General features: G+C 46.0%; 3 protein-coding genes across 3 annotated transcripts in view; 2 read left to right on the top strand and 1 right to left on the bottom strand.

Moving 5' to 3' along the window:
- The window catches only part of SNX8 (sorting nexin 8), a 35,939-nt gene extending 24,913 nt beyond the window's left edge, over window positions 1–11,026 (top strand). The window contains exons 7-11 of the mRNA XM_028705203.2: window positions 2,294–2,426; window positions 3,499–3,567; window positions 5,458–5,607; window positions 6,660–6,809; window positions 8,371–11,026. Coding sequence (XP_028561036.2) covers window positions 2,294–2,426; window positions 3,499–3,567; window positions 5,458–5,607; window positions 6,660–6,809; window positions 8,371–8,484 — 616 coding nt within the window. The 3' untranslated portion in view covers window positions 8,485–11,026. The remainder of the gene's footprint in view (window positions 1–2,293; window positions 2,427–3,498; window positions 3,568–5,457; window positions 5,608–6,659; window positions 6,810–8,370) is intronic.
- A 495-nt stretch (window positions 11,027–11,521) lies between these two features.
- Window positions 11,522–16,744, bottom strand: NUDT1 (nudix hydrolase 1). Its single transcript, XM_028705208.2, has 4 exons — window positions 16,597–16,744; window positions 14,920–15,081; window positions 12,899–13,044; window positions 11,522–12,260 (listed from the first exon to the last, which is right to left on the bottom strand). The coding sequence occupies exons 2-4, from the start codon at window positions 15,069–15,071 to the stop codon at window positions 12,088–12,090; spliced, it is 471 nt and encodes a 156-aa protein (XP_028561041.1). The 5' UTR covers window positions 15,072–15,081; window positions 16,597–16,744; the 3' UTR covers window positions 11,522–12,087.
- Window positions 16,745–16,765: 21 nt separating this feature from the next.
- On the top strand, window positions 16,766–23,090 carry MRM2 (mitochondrial rRNA methyltransferase 2). The gene is made up of 3 exons (XM_028705207.2): window positions 16,766–16,918; window positions 19,135–19,424; window positions 20,719–23,090. The coding sequence occupies exons 1-3, from the start codon at window positions 16,911–16,913 to the stop codon at window positions 21,162–21,164; spliced, it is 744 nt and encodes a 247-aa protein (XP_028561040.2). The 5' UTR covers window positions 16,766–16,910; the 3' UTR covers window positions 21,165–23,090.
- Window positions 23,091–23,137: the final 47 nt, after the last annotated feature.

Here is a 23,137-nt window from a genome sequence, read left to right as displayed (position 1 = left end):
TGGGACTGTGATGCTGTGGAATGGGAGAGTAACTATTCCCCTTTGCACTGTTTTTCTGAAACAAATCACATCTCCCCATCACCCTCACCCAAAATCTGTTTGTCCCCTTAAGCTCTGTATACAAAGGTGTTCCCTGGGTGCATGAATGTTTCCCCAAATGGGGCAGATAGCAACTTCTTTAGAGGGTGGGACTGGAGTCATAGAAACTTGGGGAAATGCTGCAGAGAGAGAAGGTGTTGCTTTCCTTCCTCTGTGCTGCTGCCCTGATCCACATCAAGTGCCCCACTGCTTCTGTTTGCCAGCATTTGAAGAAATTCCACAACAGGTGACCTTTATCTCATCTGCTTTGATCCTTAGTGGCAGAGGCACGATACCTTTTTGCAACTTGCCTGTGGAAGCAAGTCTTCAATTACTGGTTATCATTGTGGCATAGATTACCAAATCATTACCTTGTCCAATGCTTATGGCGAGATGAATTCTCCAGCCTTTGGACTAGTAAAATTCATGCCAAACTCCTGAGCTATGGAATCTCTCCCTCAGATTCCCTAAAACTAGATCAAATTACTGCTCAAAGACTGATCCGTCAAAGACTGGATGACATCGACTTGCAGCAAAATTATACGCTGGGGGGAGGTGTTTGTTCGCCCCAGAACATTGGTATCACTTTAACTTATTGCGTTCCATCATACCTCTCCTCCCTTTCGACTGTTGCCCATAGACTGGCCTTCACCAAAGCGAGGTTCAACGTTTTCCCCTCCAATGTCCTGAGACATAGATTCTCAAAGGGCCAAGTCCCCGCCACGTGCGAATGTGATAAGGTGACGCCGGAGTCGCTCCAGCACATTATGTTCACTTGCCCCCTGTTCAATGTGCCACGGGCAAATTTGTTGGGATCAATCATACAGAAACTAGAGGGTACCCCACCAAAATTCCACCTTGCCCAAATCTTGCAGGATAAGGATTCCCACACGACCCTGAAAGTGGCTAGGTTCCTGGTCACTGTCCTCTCCCAAAAGCGACGCCAAGGAGCGCTACAAGCTAATTAAGGCGTAGCATGCCTTTCCATCTTATAGTATTTATTGTTATAGTGGTATTTTAGCGACTGTTTTTTCTTTTCCCCAAGGCACAAGCTGTCACTTATGTGTTGTTTTTACCTGTATGGGCCTATGGCCGTAATAAATATTATCTTATCTTTTTGCAAGAACTGTGTGTCTGTATGAGCTCACAGTCCTGTTCCATGGGGATCTTTGGAGCTAGTCTCCACCTTTTCTGATGGAACATGAATAATCTGAAGAAAGGTGTGTTTCCTGATCATTGCATGCTCCCTAAAAAGGCTAGGACAGCTTGAGTTTAATATACACAGAGCTACCAGGGAAGACTGGAGAGTGGAATTGCAATAAGTGGCTGCCCTCAGTGTGGCCACATGGGGCACTGCCTGCACCAACTGATTTAAGTCTTTCTTTCTGCTTGCTGCTATGTGTTGCCCTATGTTAGATCTGAACAAGCCTTAATTTTGCAGATGGGTACAATCACTGGCGGAGAAAAGAGGTGTGGTGGGTGCGGCCCGCCCCAGGTGTCATCCCTGAGGGGAGGTGACATCACCGCTCTGCCCCCCTGGGCCACTCGCAGCACCCCCCTGGGACACTTTCCGCTCACCGCAGGCAACCCCCTGGCACACTCGCCATAGGTGGCAACCCCCTGGGAGGCTTGCCGCTCGTGGCACCTCCCCCCAGGTGCACAGCATGAGCGCCGCTCCAGGTGCTGGAGCATCTAGCTCCGCCTCTGGGTACAATGACCAAGGCTGTGTAAACATTGTGATTCTGTGATAGCACTGTCCAAGCACAGGATTTGGTGGTGGGTGCAGAATTTGGAATCTGCTTTCATTTTGTTTAAAGCAAGTTTCTAGCACCTGGGGGGGGGGGCGGTTTGCAATGATGTGCTTGGAAGTGTGTAAACAAATTAATATATACACATTTTGCTCAGTTTGCAAAATGTGTGCAAGTGGCAGGATCCTATTTACATTATTGCAAAATTGCGGTTTTCATTTTTGATCCAGATCACAGGCAAGTCTGACAATGATCACTGATCACTTTATCCTCTGTAGCTGTCAGCTGCAGAGGAACAGGGTGTGCACTGGGGGTGGGGGAAGGGTCTTGAGTTGCAAAGCATAATGAGGGTCTAGTTAAAGAAGAAAACAGAGCTGTAATTTGGGGCAGGGGACCCTTGGGCAGAGCTGTGGGCCTTGTGGAAGTCTCTTCCTAGACCCTCTTGCATGCTTCTTTTCTTCCTGTAGTGCTCTGGGCTCCGACACAACCCCACTCCCTTCCTGGGCTTCTCTGAACAATAGTGCTTGGGGAAACCTCAAACAGGCCCTGAAAGGCCTTTCTGTCGAATTTGCACTGCTGGCTGACAAAGCTGTTCAACAGGTGAGCTCCTGCTGCTTCTTCCTTGAAGGAAACGGGCTTTGTAGTTGTGCCCCTCTTTCCCCATAGCACTCCTCCCCCCCCAATATCAAAATTCAGGGCCCTGCAGGATCAGACCTGCAAACAGCCATGTTTCTGGTTCATGGGGATACTGGTTATCCTCTGGAGGGGTCAGAAGCAAGTAGCACAGCCCAGGGCAGGCAGGTTCTAAAAGGCCAGTAGCCCAGAGAAAGGAAGATGAGGCACAGGAGTCATAACTTGAGCTCCACACCCACCCAGATTTGCGTACCTGACACTTCTCCATCCCCTTGAGAAAAGGAGGAGGCTCTGTGCCCTTCTGTGGCTTATTCATCACTGGAAGGAACCCGACCTAAATTCTCCACGCCTTGCTGAGTTTGCAGCACTGTGGTGGCTTGGTGCATGTGCATGAATATGTTTAAGGGGGAAGGTGCTGATTAATTGAAGAGTGGTCTTGGCACACACGCTCTCTCTCCTCAATCACTCATTTTTCTCTCTGAACTTGGGGACACTTTGCTCCTCTCTCTTTCTGCTGTGAATAGTCATCTGTTTGTTTTGACAGCCATATGAAGCTCCTGTAGAGCAGCCAGCCTGGCTGTCAAATGCCTTAGAGTGAGGATTGCAGTTGGAGGGTGTGGTTATTATATAAGGCCGGGTGTGCCCCTGATGGCTCCTCAAACCATCCGATTCTGCCTGGCTGATGAACTAACTGCACAACAGCTTTCAGTCATTATTGGTGTGGCGCTGCAGAGCGGCAGTGGTCTGCCAGGTCATCCTCTTTGCAGCCCCGGTGGCTTAAAGAGCAAGGCATCGAACCCTGTTTCCAGATTCCCAGTCGGAGCCTCCTGGCTCATCACTTCCCTTTCTCAGGCCCTGCTTAGATGGACAGCCTTGGCATCTAAGCCTGTTAGTCCAGGGCACTCCCACTGTAGGTCTTTGAGACTGGAGATGTTGGGACAAGAGACTTGGAAATGTCCTTCCCCGTGTTCTGTGCCTGGATGGACTGCAGCCCAAGTCCACCCTGTTTCTTTCACTCATTTGCCCTTCTGCTTTCTAGGGTAAACAGGAAGAGAATGATGTGGTGGAGAAGCTGAACCTTTTCCTGGACTTGCTCCAGTCCTATAAAGTAAGCCCTGCTTTCTCCCTGACAGTGTGTGAGTGAATGGCTCAGAAACAGCTGTGTGTGCTTGCTAGAGGGCGTTACACGAGGCTTAATGGAAAACTATCCAAGGAATGAGTTGGGAGGCCAAACTAGACATTCGGGAGGTTCTGGTGGCAAGTTGGGCCTTTTCCAGGGCTGTGTGCTGGTCCTGGGAGGTGGAGCAGGCCAGGAAATACGGCCAAGGTTATTTCAGTTTCAGGTCATCTCAGTTTAGTGTTCAAAATCAGGAATCCTGGTTTACACAAACTATGGTTAGTTGCTAAACAAGCCAACTTCAAACCATAAATTATGACGATGTCTTGTTTTAACTAACAGTTGTCTGTTTTAAAGAAGGGTTCCTGGTCTGCATGCAGCATTAAACTGCGGTTCTTTGAAGCTGAAAGTAATCTCTGTTTTGCTCTGGGTCAGAGGCTTGTCTGTGTATTGCAAAGCCATGGTTTAGTGTAATATATGAACCAGCCCCTTATCCTACTCACACCCATGTATCCCTAAGATTTTGTATTGCATTTGTATGATGTATTTTAACTTCCTGTGGTGTTTTAATTCACTATGGGAGCCAATTATGTCTGATAAGTGGGGTATGAATGTAGTACAGCCCCCCTGTTACAGATGGGAGGATAGCGGCTGAGAAAAGGTGTGTTGCTTGAGGCCCACATAGTGAAATTGTGGCAAATATGAGATCTGAATGAAAAGCTTCCCAGCTCAAGAGATCTGTTTCATTCTGATATTGGGAAGTGATGCAGGTAAACATTCAGACTGTGCTGGCAGAGAAGAAACTTTGCTGTGCTCATTATTTCCCCCCCAGTGTGCTCATTATTATTGCCCTTGACAACCTCCTGTGTCTCCAAATGCTACCTGCTATTTAACAAACTTTTTTTTTTAAAAAAAGATGGTAATTCTTGTTAACTTCTTTGAAATTGACTGCAGCATAAAAATAATAATTATTTCTTGGAGCAAGATGGGCTGTGCCACACCACAGGAAGTTAAAATACTTCATACAAATGCAATACAAAATCTTAGTGATACATGGATGTGAATAGGATAAAGGGCTGGTTCAAAAAAAAGATTTTTGCAAATCTTTTTTATTAAGCATTTTAGATATATGGCATGAAACACAAAATACGAAACACACACACACACTCTGCTGGCAGCAAGCAGTTTCCTGCAGTGCATTTAAAATGCAAACTGGGGAGTCAAACAGTAAAAGCCAAGAGGTGGTAAAACTCAATCTCTACAGACCAAAAGCCTTTTTGAAACAGGGAGGTCTGTATGCTGCAGTGGAAGGAGGCCACCCTGAAAGATGGCATCTCTGGGTGCATCCACAGAAAAAGCCCTCTCCATTGTTCCAACCAAACAAGGGTTTGGGATGGATGAGGTCTTCTGAATCCTTTAATATATGGGCGGGCTTATAGTAGCATTGCAGAACCTTTTATTTCTAAATCGTTTTTTTATCAGTTCTCCTGTTCTATCTTCCCAGCATGTTCTGTGGTTCTTCCCCCCCCCCCATTTTTATTTTTTATTTTGACAAAGTAATAATCATAAATAAGTAAGAACAAAAATTTTCACCCCACCACTGAGACCATTCCATTGTAACTATCCAACCTCCCAAAATTTCAACACCTCTTGTGATAGTTTGATCCCTTTCCGCTTTAACAGTACAAATTCTAAAAACACCTTCTATATCTCCTCAAAATGATTTCTCCTGTGTATTCCCCATCTTACCTTAATGACACATGTTAATTCATCACTAATAGCTGTATCCCACACCTCTTTATACCACTGTTATGTGGATCTGAGCTGTATAGAAAGCATCCTCTTTTATAGAATGATCTGACTTTTCTCTCTGCGATGTAGGATCTTTGCGAGCGGCACGAGAAGGGAGTTCTACACAAGCACCAGAGAGCCTTGCATAAATATAGCATGATGAAGAGGCAGATGATGAGCGCCACAGTGCAGAACAAAGAGCCAGAGTCTGTGGAGCAGCTGGAATCCCGAATAGTGGAGGTAAAATCCCCTTCTTCTTCTCCCATTGTATGTACTTTCTAAGCATTCAGGGCTTTGTGCATTCTGTCCAGACAAGTGTCTAGCCCACCTGGCTGTGGCCAGTGCCTTGTGAAACTCTTGCTAGTCAAGATTTCCAATGGTTCAGAGTGGTTTTGGGTTTTAGTCACCTTTAGTATCTGTGCAAAATAGGGAAATACTGCTGGGCTGGGTAAAAACAAAGACATACTCGGAGTAGTGTAGAGTTACCTCTTTGATTTAGTTGTGGATCGTTTGTTCTGACCATAACAATACCCAGAGTGGTAGACATGTGGCACGTTAAAAAAGGAAAATGGTAAAACCATCTAAGACTCCTGCTAAAGTCTCTAAGAACATCCAGGAATCAAACATTCCCAGGTTAACAAAAACCAAACAGGTAAAACCGAAAAGTAAACTGTATCTGACAATCGACAGCATGCATTTGCTCACAAGGCCAGGTTGTAGCTTGGTGGAAAGCCAGAAAAGATGGGGCTAGGCAGGCTCCTGTTGACAGAGCACCACCAAAGAGAAAGCACTTTGTAAAAGACGAGACGTGGAGCTTTGTCCCTAAAAGACATAGGGAGTCTCATAGGGGATTAGGTGCTCCTACAGTCCAGATCTGGGGAGCCTGGGAAGTACAGGAAGCTGCTTCAGCGGAGCAAGGAAGGGGATAATAGGCTTTGTATGGCCTGACCTGGTCAAGAAAAAAAGCCATCTTCTTTTTTCTTGCTGCCCCCTGTACTCTCAGTTGTGTTTGTATCCTGCTGTATATGTGAGTCACTGACTGGTTGGGCAAACCCCATGGTTGTTAAGGCAGCATGTCCAATAACAGCCTCCCCTTGTCGATAATGACTTGGTGCCTCATCTTTGTGGTTGCGTACAAACCTCTGGGGCTCTTGCTGTTGTGGGTGCTCAAGCTCCAGAAACAGGGGAGCTTAAATCGCCCCATTCTAGCATGAGAGACAACTGTTGAGTTATGTATATGCTCTGTGTCTGCTTCAGGAGCATCCCACCAATCTCTCCTCTTCTTTTAACAGCAAGAGAACGCTATTCTGACTATGGAGCTGCGGAATTACTTCTCACTGTACTGTCTGCACCAAGAGACCCAACTGATCCACATTTACCTTCCTCTAACATCTCACATCTTGGGGGCTTTTGTCAATTCACAGATCCAAGGTCACAAGGAGGTGAGCACCTTTTAAAATAATTGCTGTTACAGTCGTACCTTGGATCCTGAATGCCTTTGTACTTGGACGTTTTGGCTCCCGAACACTGCAAACCCGGAAGAGAGTGTTCCGGTTTGCGAATGTTCTTTGGAACCCCAACATCTGATGTGGCTGGCGCAGCTTCCGATTGGCTGCAGGAGCTTCCTGCAGCCAATCGGAAGCCGCGCTTTGGCTTCCGAACGGACTTCCAAAACTGATTTCATTTGACTTCCAAGATACGATTGTACAGCGGTACCTCGGGTTACATACGCTTCAGGTTACATACGCTTCAGGTTACAGACTCCGCTAACCCAGAAATAGTCCCTCGGGTTAAGAACTTTGCTTCAGGATGAGAACAGAAATCAGGCTCCAGCAGTGTGGCAGCAGCAGGAGGCCCCATTAGCTAAAGTGGTGCTTCAGGTTAAGAACAGTTTCAGGTTAATTACAGACCTCCAGAACGAATTAAGTATTTAACCCGAGGTACCACTGTATTACTTATCCAGTTGTTTCTCACAGGAGCCCAGAATGGAAAACAAAACAGCACAATTTTTAAAAAATATTTGCAGCCTATCTGTATATCTTTCTGTGTCTATATAAATAGATACTTGATGGGCGATCGTTCCTTTCAGCTTCTGCCAGTTTGGTTTTTTTAAGTGTCCCCCGTGAGAATTCCCAGTTCTTTTTGGGTTTGGTGAAGGCAGAATTCCCTCTAAGCCAGTGTGTATTTATTTATTAATGAATGCATGGGACCTGCAACCCAGTGTTGCGGAGTAGAGAGTTCCTTGTTCTGGGTTTGTGCCAGTCAGCCAGGATACTCCACTCCCACCCCCTCCACAACATTTTCCATATCTCTCTCCATATTGCTGTTTCCAAAAGAGCAATTTACCAATGGCAACAAGCGAGCTGCTTTGAAGCAGTACAAGGCTTGAAAAAGTTAAGGGTTCAGTCTTCTGTGTAATGCTTCTGTGAAAGTTTGGCTTACTCTTGAGGCTTGCTTCCCCCGCCCCACAATGCTGCCTTGGGTGTAGACCCTCAAGGACCTCGCTGACTTGCCTGAATGCCAAATTGTGCCCTTCTCTCCTCTTCTCCGTGGTATGCCCCATGGAGGACCTTAAGGTCCATAAATAGCAACACCCTAGAGGTCCTGGGCCCTAAGGAAGTTAATTAGCTTCAACCAGAGCCATGGCCTTCTCAACACTGGCTCCAGCCTGGTGGAACGCTCTGCCTCATGAGACCAGGGCCCTGCAGGATCTGATTTCTTTCTGCAGGGCCTGTAAGACAGAGTTGTTCCACCTGGCCTTTGGCTTGGAGTCAATCTGATTCTCTCCCCCTCTTTTTTCCTTTCTCCTCCTGTGATGAGGCTGCATTTTAATGTTGTATTTTAATCTTGTTTTTAAGTTGTATTCATTCAACTTGTTTTTATTATTGGTTGTTAGCCGCCCTGAGCCCAGCCTTGGCTGGGGAGGGCGGGGTATAAATAAAATTATTATTATTATTATTATTATTATTATTATTATTATTATTATTATCCTCCTCCCTTTAGATGAGCAAAGTCTGGAATGAACTGAAGCCGAAGCTGAGCTGCCTTTTCTCCGGATCAAGCAACTTGTCAGCTCTACCCTTGTCCTCCCAAGAAGTCAACTTCTTTCCTAGTTAATGCCTTTGGACTGTGGGGCGTGGCAGGGAGCGAAAGGGAGGAGCTTGTTCTCCTGCGCATACGGATGTCGAGAAGTCTCCTCCCATTGGCTATATTAGTCCTTGTTGTTTCGTTTTGCTGCTTTGAGCTGCTCCATGGTATATGGGCTGCCGGGAAATGTGACAGTGCGTAGAGCGAGAATGAGCAAGTTCAAACGGTTGTTATCTCCGCTTCATCAGTTTTGCTTGTGCGCACAGCCCCTTCGTGCGACTGATCAAACACAGCAGTGACTCTTTCACTCACTTGTTTCCCATTCATCTGAACCAGGAAGCTGTGGTTAGCAGCTTTGGAATAAGCCACAATAGTAAACCATGGTGTGATGTTGGCTTAATGTACTGACCATACCGTAGTTTGCCAGTTTGGGTGAAATGGGAAAATCGCATTAATGGAAGACTTCCTGACTTGCTCAAGTAGAAGGAGGCACAACGAGGCTGTTTGTTCAGCCAAAAGGCTTATTCAGATCTTGCTATTAAGCAGAGAGTTGAGCATCAGTCTCTTGCCTTTTATATTGTTTTTGAAGGACTCTGGGGCGACGATGAATTTCTTTGCTCCAAAAGCTTCGGTTTTATTCTCTGCTAGGAGCCTTCTGTTGCTGATATACTCTTCAATTTGAATATTTTTGGAGTTTATTGATTGGCCCTAGTTAACCCGAGGTACCACTGTATTGTGCTGGGGGTTTTTTTAATTATGAGACTAAAAAGCAGGCAGCCCCACTGTAGCATTGGGAGTGGGATTAAACTAGTGGGTGAAACATAGTTGGATTGACTGGTCTGTAATCTTGCAAATTGCAGAACCAGATTCATACTGCAGGTGGACATTTTGTGTTAGATCTGCCTTCGTTGAGGGATCTGTGTGTTTCATAGATAAAATATATAAAAGGAGGGAGGTCCTGGCTCCCTCTCCACAGGCTTCTTTGCCTTCTTGGGACCATATTTTAAAACCAATCTACATGTGCCTTAACAGTACACTTGCCTCAATGTAAATATAGGTCTGTTAGTTTTTGAAGCACCTGTTTTGCCCTTTATGACTGGAGGGATTCGCAGCCTTTTCTCCAGACTCCCTCCTTTCCTTGCCTTGTCCCCCCCCCTCCCGAGGGGCAACCTCCTGGTTTCTCCTCCTTTAAATAGCTATCAGAAGCTGCAGGCCTCTCCCCGATGCAGGGAATAGCTCTGACCAACACAAGGACCTCATCAGTGTCCAACTCTGGTGTTGGGATATTTCACCTGCTTAGGACCAAACCGATGGCTCAGGTAGGCCTTGGGGCTTCCCCCATGCCTATTAGTTAAGGGCTACTTGTGCTGGCTGGGGCTGGCAGGAGCTGTTCTCCGAAACACCCAAATGGCACCAGGTTGGTCATGCCTGGTTTAAGCACACTGCCTAGGGGGACTCGGGCTGCAAACCAGCCTGAAGGCCTGCAAAGTGCACATTTCTACTTTTTTTTGCAGAAAAACTGACCTGCCTTTTCTTTTATATGTTAAAATAGTATATTTTTGAAAGAGTTTATAATGCAAATTAAAAGTATTAATCTTATTTCTTCAAGCTTGAGCAGCCAGCAAGGTTTCGTTTTGTTTGTTGGTAACAAGAGGGCAGGCATAAGCTGCCAATGGTGCCTTCGCCTTCTTCAGGAGGACCAAACTGGCTTAATTGCTTAATTGCGCATGCGCCACATGAAATGGATGTTTTTGCAGCATCTGAAAAGCCATCATCTTCTTGTATTCCATTTTATACACAAGTCCCTTTTGAATTTGGTGGGACTTGCTTCCCAGTGAGCACAGGAGTGCATGGCTCTGAACGTACATGTTTACTCTGAAGTAAACCCCACCAAAATCAGTGTGGTTTGCTCATTCATGTGCACATAACTTTATGGCATTAATGGGTGACTGAGACAAACGCATTTAATGTGGTTTTAGTTTTCCTCCAGCTTTGCCTAGTCAAAGGACAGCTGCCTAAAACTGCTAGTCCAAGAGGTTGCTCTTGTTGGACAGAAAATCTAGTCTCTACTAGGAGAGCAGTTTTTTATCTGTTCACTCTTTTGGGGAAGCCACGTCCATGTAAGAAATGAGAATAGCTCTGCAGTGTGTAAATGTCTTAAGCCTTAAAGGGAAGTTATATTTCAACAGCAAAACTCTGAATGCCAGATGGGACAACTGGCAATCTCTCAACTCTTTAACCTCTCCTCTCCCCTTTAGAAACCGCCAGTTGATGAGGGGTGCTTTCCCCCTCAGTATTTTTGAAATTTGCAAACTTCATGTCTCCTTCTCACTTTGCATAGTGTTTTTTGTTTTGTTTTTTAAAAAGAAATAAAGCACTTTATCAAACTGCAGGAATTGGAGAATGTCTTACTACAGCTGATAAACTAAAAAAAAAATAATGTTTACAGATTTTATGACTATCCAAAAAAATAAAATAAGAATCTATCAAATGTTACAAAAATGTGTGTTCGTGAATGATGTATAAAACTTGTATTAAAAAAAATTAAAATTTATTTCTGTTGAAAAATTTATTACTCGTCTTTGAGATGGTGTCAGGGTGCTTGGTTACTCAAGCCTCTTGATGTGTGACAGGTTATTTCTTGGCTGCGTGTGGAGCAATGAACACTCAAACTGAGGAGATTGAACGACAGACATTTAAAACAGAAGAAATAAAAGGGCACTTTAAAACTGACGTATTCTCACTGTCTTTTAGTTATGGTAAGAGGGATCTGCTTTGGGCTGTTTGCCCTCTTAGATTTTCTTTCCTAAAGGCTACTTATTCTTCTACAAATGCTGGGAGACCCCCAAGCCTGCAGATAGCTTCCTCTTTGCATGTGGATGGCACCATTTTGGTTCTGTGCAGATTACCGTATAGAACTGGGATTGCTATTAGAATATATACATCCCTGCATGTTCAGAGGCAAGATGCTAGTGAATACTAGTTGCTAAGAGCAGGAAAAGGCTGGGTGTCTTTTATGCACTGCTAGTAGGTGTTTTGGAATTCTCCAGTTGACCACATTGAGAAAAACAGTATGTTGGGACTTTTATTTTTAACACAAACTACACCTGGAAGCGATGCATAATGCCCTGAAGCGACTCACTAGTCTCTTTCCTGCTTGCCATTACAGTCAATAAAACTTCTGCATAGAAGTGGTCGCCTTTGGGATGTGCAGCTTCTGTCCATAACCACTACCGGGAAGGAGAAAAAAGCTAAGCCACTAATGTGCAACCAGTCTAACATCTACTCAATAATGGAGGAGCTGGACCCTAAACATGATACAGAAAGACAACACTATTTAAAGAAGGCACTAACCCGGCTTTTGCTGCAAAGTGAAATTGTTGGCCTATGTGTTAAAATAGGAACAATCGGCAGTTAGGCAGTTGTGCAAGAAGTGTTGCCCTTTGTCTCCTGCAAGAGAGCAGCTGCCCTGCTTTGTCGCTAGCCTTGCACTTGCGGGAGAGAGTTGTTTCCTTCGCTGTGGAGCTGATGGAAAGGGTCATTTGTGTCAAGTTCTTAACTGCTTGGTTCTCGGCCAATATGGCCAATGGTTCACATCTCAGCCATGAAGTGCTTAACGTCCTTGGTCTGCTCTTATATCTTCTCCACTTCTTTCAGGGTGTATTCTAAGATAGTGTCCTGCCCCTGGAACTTAAAGTAGCCAAGGAACTTCTTCTTCTGGAGCAGAAGAGGAAACCAGTAGATATCATCTGGCCACATGTTCTTGAAAGGCACCTGGTCCAGGTCAAACCATTGTGGACGCATTTCTGCAGGGAAGCGGGAACATGCACACAAGGGAAGAAGGATTAAGGACCGAAACAGATCTTCTTTAAATTATTTTTGGTCTCTGCACTCACCCCATGTCTGCTAAGTTTGTGGATTGATGAAAAAACTTTCACCAGAAACAAAGATGAAGCAAAGGAAAATTGTATGCACATACCAGGAGACATGCTACATCTCTCTCAAACCACTTTCTACAAAACAGCGGATCCTGGTGTTCAAGTTGGTTGGCCTCTAGAAAGGCCCCCCCTTCCCCCCTGTGGTTTCTACCAACTGGCATTCAGAAGCACTTACTGCCTCCGACAGCGGAGACAGAACACAGCTATGATGGTTTGCAGCCACTCCTCCCACACTACACGGTCTGCAATAACTGGAGAACTTTTCTGAGCAGTTAAAGGTGTGCTCATTTAATGCACGATGCAGCCTTACTCCTCACAAGTTCTAGCCAAATAATTACATGAGCTGGTTGGGTGATGAAAAGATGAAACCATCCCGTGTCCCCAGTAACCCTGGAGGTGGGTGGGTGGAATTCTTTAGCTGAAAGATCCATGCTTGTAAGATTGGGGAAAGTAGAAAGGAATTAAAAGGGCAGGCATGACTCTTCCACTCCCAACCACATTCCTACCATCGCTTTCCGTGGGGTCTCCTTGAAAACTGTCGGTGCGGAAAATATGGACTTCCATCAGCTCAGTGTTGCCCACAAACTCAAAAGTTATCTGTCCCATCTTCTGCAAGGTGTCCACCATCAGTCCACTCTCTTCCTTTAGCTCCCTGAATATAACGAGCAAGGTTAATTTTGCAGTAAGTGTGCATGAGCTAATTGTTGCTTCTGTTTTCCAGAAAAAAAGACTTCCCCAACAATAATGACACAGATCTCATTGAAAAACTGGGGGGCATTTGGCCTGGATTCTTGCACTTGACTTCACCTGATTATACCAACGCCAATATACCGTATTGGCCCTAATATAAGACGCACCCGCAAATAAGCTGCACCCTGAGTTTTAAAGGCTTATTTGTGGGTATGGCCAGCCTCCTGGCACTCCCACCCTGAATGGGGTATGGGGGGGTGCCCAGGTCCAAGTGTGCTGTGCGCCTGCCTCCCGGCACTACCTCCCCAAGCCAGTGCTGGTTGCCCCCATCCAGGGTGGTACTGCCGGGGGATGGGCGGCAGCCAGCGCTTGGTGCCTCGCTGCCCAAGCTGGTGCTGGCACCCAGTTTCGAGCATGCTGTACACCCGCCTCCCGCCACTACTGCCCTGAACGGGGGGCAGCCAGTGCAGGCTTGGGGAGGTAGTGCCGGGAGGCGGCCGTGCAGCTTTGCCGGTAGCCTCCACCCCCTGACAGCTCGGGGGAGGCTTGGGAGCGGTGCGCCATTGCCCCACACTCCCAGGCTGCTTCCGGGGGTGGGGGAGGGAGAGCTGTGCCACTTTGGTGTCGAATATAAGCCGCACTTTAACTTTTTCCTGTCGGAATTTGGGGGAAAAGTGTGGCTTATATTCGGGCTAATACGGTACAACAAAGCCAGCTACTGTAAGCATACTTAAGAGCTGGTTCAGATGCTATTTGGAATTATATGGGAAAGCTGGGTGTGAGCTTTAGAATCCTGTGCTTTTGCCTTCTGCCCATGCCAGTGGGTATCTATCACTGTGTTGCCCATACTTTGGAAGCAGGCATTAATTGCAATTTAAACTGTTCACTTTGTACCTGATGCTGGCAGGTGGTTGTTTCTCAGCTCCCCTATTATTCTTCCAACTGAGAGAGAATTGCTAATACTCTGAAAGCCTGTGGGTGTTTAGCTGATGCTGTTAATTAGACCTGTCTTTAGTTATGAGTAATGTGTGCTATTGGATATTTCTGGCGGTCACTCCCCATCAGGGATAATGGGAACCCTGGGCAGGGGTTTCAGCATCACTCTGGCACCTCTCCGATAGCTTCCATTTTTCAGAATTGCCCCTTTGATTTAATGTTTTGGCTAGTTTTAGAAAACCTTCCTGGAACGTGATGGCAGCCTCTAAAAGAAGGCATTTCCCTCACAACAGAGCGAAAGCTTTGCTATGTACACTTCAGCAATTAGGAGGAGGAGGAGGAAGAAGAAGAAGAAGAAGAAGAGGAGTTTGGACTTGATATCCTGCCCTTCACTCCCCTTAAAGAGTCTCAAAGCGGCTAACCATCTCCTTTCCCCTCCTCCCCCACAACAAACACTCTGTGAGGTGAGTGAGGCTGAGAGACTTCAGAGAAGTGTGACTAGTCCCCAGGTATGGCGGCTGATCTTATTGACAAGTAGCATATTTTTGTTAGAAGCTCAGCAATTCCACATTTGAATTCTTTGAAAATTTTTGGGTTGATGCCAGCTGGACCCAGCAATTTGTCAGTTTTTATTTTGTCTATAAGGCCTAGAAATTCATCTCTCATCATCACCATTATCTGCCTCAGTTCCTCAGGCTATCCCCGAAGGAAGGAATTTTAATACATAAGGATATAAATGTTTGTTTTATACATTAAAATGTATATTTTTAAATGTTACTGTTTATATGACTGAATGTCTGTATTTTCTGTAAATAATATTTAAAACATGCCTATAATGAATAAACAATTTATTACAGGCACTAGGAAGACCGGTGTTGGCCTGGTGTCATTTCAATCTTACCTTTTTGCTGCCTGCTCAACTGTCTCGCCAGACTGCACCTTCCCTCCAAATCCATTCCAGAGCCCAGCCCCAAATCCACGTTTTTTCATGCCCAGCAAGACTCGCCGTGGTTGCACCACCAGGACCAGAGTGAATACTTTTGTTGTCAGCATGCTTTAAGCTCTACAAAGGCAAGGAGACCAGCAGACGATAATGTGTGCTCAGAATCAATGAAGCTTAACAGACTACAACAGCTAGCAGATTTAACAACAGACTACAACAGCTAGCAGATGTAACAACAGGTGTGGAAGGTGCAGTGGGACTTAGGGGAGCCACTGCTCTTCAAAAGCCCACATAAAGCCAATGTGGTATGCTTGTCAAAGTGCTGGACTGGGGGATTAGGGTTCAAATCCCTACCCAGCTCTGACCTTTGGTCAGTTTCTCAGCCTAACCTATCCCACAGGGTGGATGTGGAAAATAAATGCAGGCTTATTGGCCCATTAGAAAAACCACAAAATCTTTCTTGGAGCCAATTTATTCACCACACCAATCCATATATCACAAAATCATCATTATTATTTGTTAAACTTTATTAGTCGCTTGCCAGCCAAAAAGTCTCCAAAACATGTACATTGAAATATAACATAACTACATTATACCATAGAAAGGGAGGGGAATCATGTTATTGTTAGCATATAAAGCCCATAACAAGTTGGGACCAGTTTACCCGTGAGATCACTTTACCCTACATGTGCCCACTTGACTGCTTTGATAGATGGAATTGGGACCACTAAAGGTGCCATATAATACCCATTCTGCATTTTGCAAGAACTCAATTGCTTAGTACGGCAGCACCTGCACTTCAGAACGGCCTATTAGATCAAGCAGAAGCCTTCACCCTACTATTCTCAGAGCCTGTTAAAAACATTCTTGTTTCAACAAGCTGATCCAGACGTTTTAGAAAGTTGAGGTAATTTTAATTGGTTTAAGTATTTAACCTTTGTATGTTTCAAAGCAGGGTTGTGAATTTTTCTTGATTTGATTGTTTTACCATTTGTGAAGCACTTTGAGGCTTTTTCTTTTTCTTAAAGCAAGCGCTGTATTATATTTTATGAAATATATAAACAGATAAATAAATAGCACATTAATATTCCGTGCATAGAAGCCAACAACCTAGGGGTCAAGGCCCCTTTGCCCCTCCCAATGAAATATTTGAGGGGGCTGAGGCCCCCCCAAAGTTGATGGGCATTGCCATTCAAATGGTGTGCATGTGCCATGTCACGTGATCAGTTATGTGGGGGTGGGGCTTACCTCCCCCCAATACTTTATTCAAGTTGGCACCCCTGATGCCATGCAACATATTGGAGAAACAAGGCCCACCCCCCAGCCTCCCCCATCAGTAATAAAAAACATTAGCGGTGCATAAACAATAAACGAAACAATAAGCAAAATAATGCTCCCCCCAGCACCAAATAATACGAATCTACTTCGAGGACGTATTGGCTGCCCTAAAGAAGCTGTTGCCCTAAGAGGGGATTGTGGAATATCGCAGCCTTTAAATAATAATAATAATAATTTATTATTTATATCCCGCCCATCTGGCTGGGTTTCCCCAGCCACTTTGGGCGGCTTCCAACAAAATATTAACATACAATGGTCTGTTAAACATTAAAAGCTTTAAAATATAGTCTTTCCTACCAGACCAAAGATCCCTGTGGCAGCTTCTCCAGCAAGGCGGGAAAATGCCACCCAGCGAGCAGGCGGGGACCTTCTCGAGGCGGTGCTTGCTAAGGAGGAAGAGGAAGAGCTTGCTCAAAAGAAGAAAAAGAAATGATATACCGTATTTCTCTCTCTCTCTCTCTCTCTCTCTTTCAGCCCAGGTGCCAATGTGCGGCGGAACCCAGCGCACGAGGCGCCGTTCCCCGGAGGACGCTTGAGGGAGCGTCCCAGGTTGGTGCAACACCTAAATGCGTCCCCCTCTCTAAGAAGCGGCCCTCGCGGAGGGAGAAGTCATGAGCCGGTAAGCAGCTGGAAGCGAGGCCGGACTCCCTAGCGCAGCGAGCGGCTCTCTTCCGGTCCGGGACCGGGGAGCGGCAGCCTGACAACTCGCTCAGGGCGGCCGGGCGGGCGAAGGGTTACAAGGCGGCGACCCGCCTCCCCTTGACGCCTCCGGGAGGGCAGCCTCAGCGCCCGATTCCTCCCGCCGCCTTCCCTTTCTCTGCACCGCAGCTTCACGCGGCTAAAGAAGCCTTAATCGGCCGCTTGTGTGGGAAGTTGAGTTGTTGCTTGGGTTTGCACGTGGTGGAGTGGAAAACGTTCGCCCTGTGAATCGTAGGATCATAGGATTGTGGGAGTTGGAAGGGACCCCGCAGGGTCATCTAGCCCAACCCCCTGCGATGCAGGAATCTTTTGTTCGAACCCACGACCCAGAGATTAGGAGTCTCATGGTCTAGCAACTGAGCTTTGCTCTTGAGCAGGCCTCCCCAAACTCTGCCCTCCAGATGTTTTGGGACTACAACTCCCATCATCCCTAGCTAACAGCACCAGTGGTCAGGGATGATGGGAATTGTAGTCCCAAAACATCTGGAGGGCCGAATTTGGGGGTGCCTGCTCTTGGGGATAGCGCTTGTTTGTGTTGCAAGAGGAAGTGGGGGAGGGAGCCGATTTGATGCCTTTTCGTTTGGGGGAAAAGGCATCAAATCGGCTTCCTCCCCCACCATGTTCCTCTCTCCTCCAAGGTGCTGTCTACAGTTTCCTTAAATATTTAAACCAAACTTCGCCAGCCCTCCAACTGTTTTGAACTACAACTCCCATCAGCCCCAGCGATTCACCTTTGGGAGGTGGCCCCTGGAAGGTTGAGGGAATGTGGCCCCTCAAACTGGCGTGTTAAAAGGAATCATGTGTGTTAAAAGGTGGGGATTCTAGCCCCCCATCTGAAATTATAGCTGCCTTATTATCAAATTGACAAGCTTCTGCACCTTTAAGACCAGTTTAACTTCCAGAAAGGCAGCAACCAAAGCTTTCTCCATCCCTGTACCTACTTGCTGGGAGTAGTTTCAACTGTTTGTTGTGTAGGATTGGGACTGCAGTATTCCAGCTATGTCTGAGAAATTCTGGACGTATGGCAGCCCTATTGTTGTGCAGCTTCTAAAGTTATGGGACCGCCTGCGCATAAAGGATTATATACTCCGTCTCGCCACACTATCAGAATGTTGACCTGAAAAAGTTAGCCTGATAAAACAGTAGTAATGAGGAAGTTTATACACAGGGGGTGTTGGGACTCCACAAAAAATGATCAGTGATAATGCTACCAGTGTGAGGCAAAGCAGAAAGAGCCAGACTTTAATCTAGGAAGCCTGGCTTCTGGTCCTTCCTCTGCTATGGGTTCATTGTGTCACCACAATGTTGAACAGACCTGGACAAGTCTGTGTCAGTTGCATTTCTCTTCCGTAAATTGGGAAGAAATAGTGGCATGTTTCACAGGGTGTGTGTGTGTGTGGGGGGGAATGTGTACATTAAAAGTACAACACTTTGCAAATTAAGATTGCAATCTTACATCCTGATCCTATGCAGAGTTAGGGGGCAATCTAGTCACCCTGATCGACTATGGGGTGGCATGGCCATTGTCACATCCATAGTCCTGCTACTTGCACCAGCCAGGATAGAAGGGTGGTGGGAAGTGGGTTAAAATTCAGTGGGTCCTTTGCCAGCCCAGCTCCACTCCCTCCCTGCCACCAAAGTTTCCCATTTTCTAGTCTTCCTCTAGTAGCTTCTGCCCACCTTTTAGGATGGGCTCATTGGCAGGGGCACTGCCTTCCCTCCTGTGCCACTCAACGCACGTCACAGGGGCATACTGACGTGTCATGCGGATTCTCTATGGCATGTGCATGCCACCATGGGGGGGGGGAGACCCCTTCATTGAAAATTTGGTGAGTCCTGGGCCCCGCCAGCCCTGCATAGATGGCACCTGTGCCACTAAGATGCTCCTTGCTGGCAGAGGCCAGCGGATCCAGGCAGGGATGACGAGAAGGACACCTCATCCTCATGCAAACCCCTTCCAGCATGGCAGATTGGGGGTTTGGATTACAGAAGTGCATTTATTTTAGAAACAGAGAGGATGGGAAGGGTGTTGATAATCCAGACAATCAGGTGCCAAATTCTAGATTCGGGTCCATAGTCATCAGATGGGTTGTGCCCATTGAGCAGTAGAATAATTTGCCCTTCCCTCCCCGGTAGATACTGGAAAATGCCAAATCTTTTGCTTCAGCACCAGAGGATCCACACTGCTGTACAATTTCTGAAAAGCAAAACAGGAGCGGAGCATCGTTGGCTGGAGCGGCATTTCAGTGACCCTTATGTGAAGAAGGCCAAGAAGGAGCACTATCGTTGCCGGAGTGTCTACAAACTGCTTGAAGTAGATGACAAATACCGCATCCTTTGCCCTGGGCTGCGTGTGATAGACTGTGGCACGGCCCCTGGTGCTTGGGCTCAGGTTGCAGTCCAGAGAGTCAATGCTACGGGTTCTGGTGAGTGCATTTAGAACAGGAGCAGAGCACATGCGGCTCTACAGAGGTTGCTGAACTACAATGCCCTTGACTTCTGATCATTGTGATGTTTCTGGGGTTGATGGGTATTGGAGTCGAGCAGCACCTGAAAGACTGGATGTTTCCCACTCCTGAATTTAACTTATAGGTGGTCAGAGCCACTGCTGACCTGCCTTGTAATCTGTGACTCATTTCCACATTTAGTTGTAATTGCTGTGGGGCAGATGCGTCACAACAGTGTGGACACCTGGCTTTATCACTTTCAAATAAAGCCACAAGTATTTAACCCTCATGGTTTTGCAATTTTTTATAATGTCCAAGCAGTGTCTTTTGAATCCTTGGAGACTGGAAAAGGTTTCCTCAAGAAATGAGGCTGCAGGACTTATTTTGTCTCCTTCAGGACCTATGGCCCTCCTTATGTGGCTGATCTGGTCAATGCATGGATATCCCCTAAAGTCCCATGTTGGAAGAGAGGCAGGCTATAAATTAAATGAATATATATTCAATACTTGTTTCCTCCACCACCCTTGTTTCTAGTTGTCCTTTCCCATAGTTTATTTTAGCCTGTAATCTCTGTAGGAGTAGGGACCTGTTTTTCTGTTTGTCTGGTTTTGTGCTTGTGAAAGCTCCCCATAAGATGTCATGATGGTCCTATAGCTGCTTGTCTATTTATAGCCATCTATCTTTAGCTAAATAAATAAACAATGTGATACATGATACTTGGCTAGGAACGTTCCCCCTTCTCCCCCTTTTCTTTTATAAATGCTGTTTCCATCCTTGCCAGAGAATTCATTTACTATCATGGGTTCTCCCTCTGAAAAATGAAGGCGAGGGTTGTCTCGGAGGAACTTGGTTTAATTCATTAATGTCAGTAAAAGTGCTCTGAAAGCGGAAAATGTTGTTGCTGGCTGACTCTTGAGTGGCTTGACGACAATACGAGACAGTGATAGATGAGGATGATTTCTGAAATATTGATCTTTACAGAAAGGGTTGCTTCTCAAATAGCTTGTTATGGGGAGGCTTGCTAAAAATATCATTTATGGGCTGGAATGGATTCTTGTGCCGGGCGTGGGTGAGGCTGACAGAACTTAGTCAGCATCTGTGTGGGAAGGTTGTGGATAGTGAATGCGATGAAACTTCCTAAGGCAAGTTGAGAAGAAGGTATTTGTTCCCTGGTCTCTCCCAAATCCTAGTCTGACGCTTCAGCCATTACAACCCACTGGATAGATTGCACATTTAAAGGCTGCCTTCTTAGTTTGACACTTCTGTTTTCTAGATCCAGATGCCCCAATCGGCTTTGTTCTTGGAGTTGACCTCCTTCATGTTTTTCCTCTGGAAGGAGCAGTCCTCTTACCTCGCGCTGACATCACAGATCCAATGACCCAAAAGAAAATCAAGGAAGTGCTCCCTAAAGGGATGGTGGATGTTATCCTGAGCGACATGGCACCCAATGCTACTGGTATCCGGCAACTAGATCATCATAAGTTGATCCATCTCTGCTTGTCTCTTTTGGATCTGGCTCAGCACATTTTGGAACCTGGAGGAACCATGCTCTGCAAGTACTGGGATGGAGGGGAGAGCCATCTCCTGCAAAAGAGACTGATGCAAGACTTCCAGGATGTGAAGACCTTAAAACTCCAAGCCAGTAGGAAGGAATCTGCCGAGAGATATTACCTAGCGCAATCATACAAACGAGCAGCCCACAGGGCATCAAAAACATGAGCCACTGTGTGCGTGCTTTGTGTGGTACATTTGATGAAAGCTGCAGAGTTGGTTTGAGTTGGCAGAGAGCTGTAAGTCCAGAGTTTTTGTGAAACAATGAGCATCTTTGGAGGGATGTGGACCTCATTTGCCAGCTACTGCAACAGATCTTCTTCCCTTTGAAATAACCAGGAAATACGATTGAAGGGTGGTATAAAATATTTATAATAACTAAATAAAATCTAGATGTCATCAAGAGCCCAGTTCAGCTTTAACAACACACAAAACAGCACCAAGTGTTGGATAGATATTAGCCAGCTAGGAACCCCAGGGTTTCAGGCAAGAGTTCTTTCAAGCCCTACCTGGAGACACCTGAGACCTTCTGCATTCAAAGCTACTGTTCTGCCTCTGGACTGTGCCCCTTCCCCACTTACTCATTTAAAACTACAACATGGAGAGATATCAGTTGACAGATGTTTCCTCTGAAATAACTTTTTTTCTTAAGTGCCATTTGTACAAAGTGTAACGCTTATCAATGCAATGTGCTGCACTGTACAGTTATGCAACTTGTAACAATACATTTTTTTGGGGGAAAACATCCATGCTGAGCTAGAACTTGTGTCATGTCCAGACCATCAGGTGCTTGTTCTCATCCTGCTTCCCTTTCCTTCAGATGGGGATGTTCAGAGGACACACTGAGGAACATATTTGGAGAGGAGCACTAGAGGTTTAGCAAACCCATGTTGAAATGTGGTGGTTCACAGATCTTTTCAGAGGAAAAGGAATTGTAATCCTGCCTCCCAACAAGCCTGACTGTGAGGCTGCCCTGCAAACAGGCTGGGACAGAGAGGGCCCTAGTTTGCAGCCTCCACCCCAAGAGTGGGAAACGTTTTCAGGCCTGTGACCAACGCTCCCTCTTTCCACACAATTGTCTTTCATCTTCTGGTTTGGAGGAGAGGGGAGAAGGCTGGCCATCAAGGTTGGAGCGGGCCTAATGGTTGCTAGTAGCTACAGATGAAGGGAAAGCAGCAATACTCTGCTGGCATTGCATGGGGTTGCCACTAATCAATTTTGGTTGCTTGGATATGGGGTGTGAGAAGAAAGTGATCAACCCAAACCCCATGTGTTCCTGTCCTGACATGAGGTACTAAGTCATGGAGGGACTTTTTCCTGTCATGAAGTTCCAGTTAAAAGGACCAGGTAGAAGGTGAGAGGATAGACCAGCAACATCTCTCCCTCTGTTGAACGATCAGAATGTCTTTCCTGTGATAACCTTTATTAAAATTTATGGATTTCCTCAGTGTGCAGAGTTCTCTGTATTCTTCTATGGCCTCCAAAGCCATCTTACAGTACTTAATGCCCCTCTACCCACCCATCTCACTTCCTTGCTTCTTACCATTCCTTCTATTTTCAAGTGATTTAATTAACAACAGAAGAAGAGCCTGCTGGATCTGGCCTGTGGCCCATTTAGTCCGGCATCCTGTTCTCACAGTGGCCAACCAGATGTCCCAATGGGAAGCCTGCAAGCAGGACCCAGGTTCAAGCGCTCTCTCCCCTCCTGGGGTTTCCAGCAACTGCCTTTGGCAGTGGAGGCAGAGCATAGCCATCATGGCTTGGAGCCACCGACAGTCTTCTCCATGAATCTGTCTAATCCTCTTAAAGCCATCCAAGTTGGTAGGCATTGCTTGCTCACTGTGGGAGCGAGTCCCATAGTTTATTCTTTGGCATCCTGAACAAGTCCTTGGTGAAGTTAGCCTTGGTGAAGACTTGGCGTTTTTATCCCCCAAAATTTTTTTGATTCAGTTTCCACTGAAATGAGGCTGCATTTTAATGTTTTAATGTTGTATTTTAATCTTGTTTTTTAAGCGATATTTCATTCAGTTGTGTTTATATTTGGTGTTAGACGCTCTGAGGAGGGCGGGGTATAAATAAAATTTATTATTATTATTATTTGCTCTGATTCTTCCAGCATTCGTCTTCATTGAATATCTGCA

The sequence above is a fragment of the Podarcis muralis genome, chromosome 14 (assembly GCF_964188315.1).
Source record: "Podarcis muralis chromosome 14, rPodMur119.hap1.1, whole genome shotgun sequence".
Taxonomy (NCBI): Eukaryota; Metazoa; Chordata; class Lepidosauria; order Squamata; family Lacertidae; genus Podarcis; species Podarcis muralis.
This window is presented reverse-complemented; position numbering and strand designations above follow the sequence as displayed.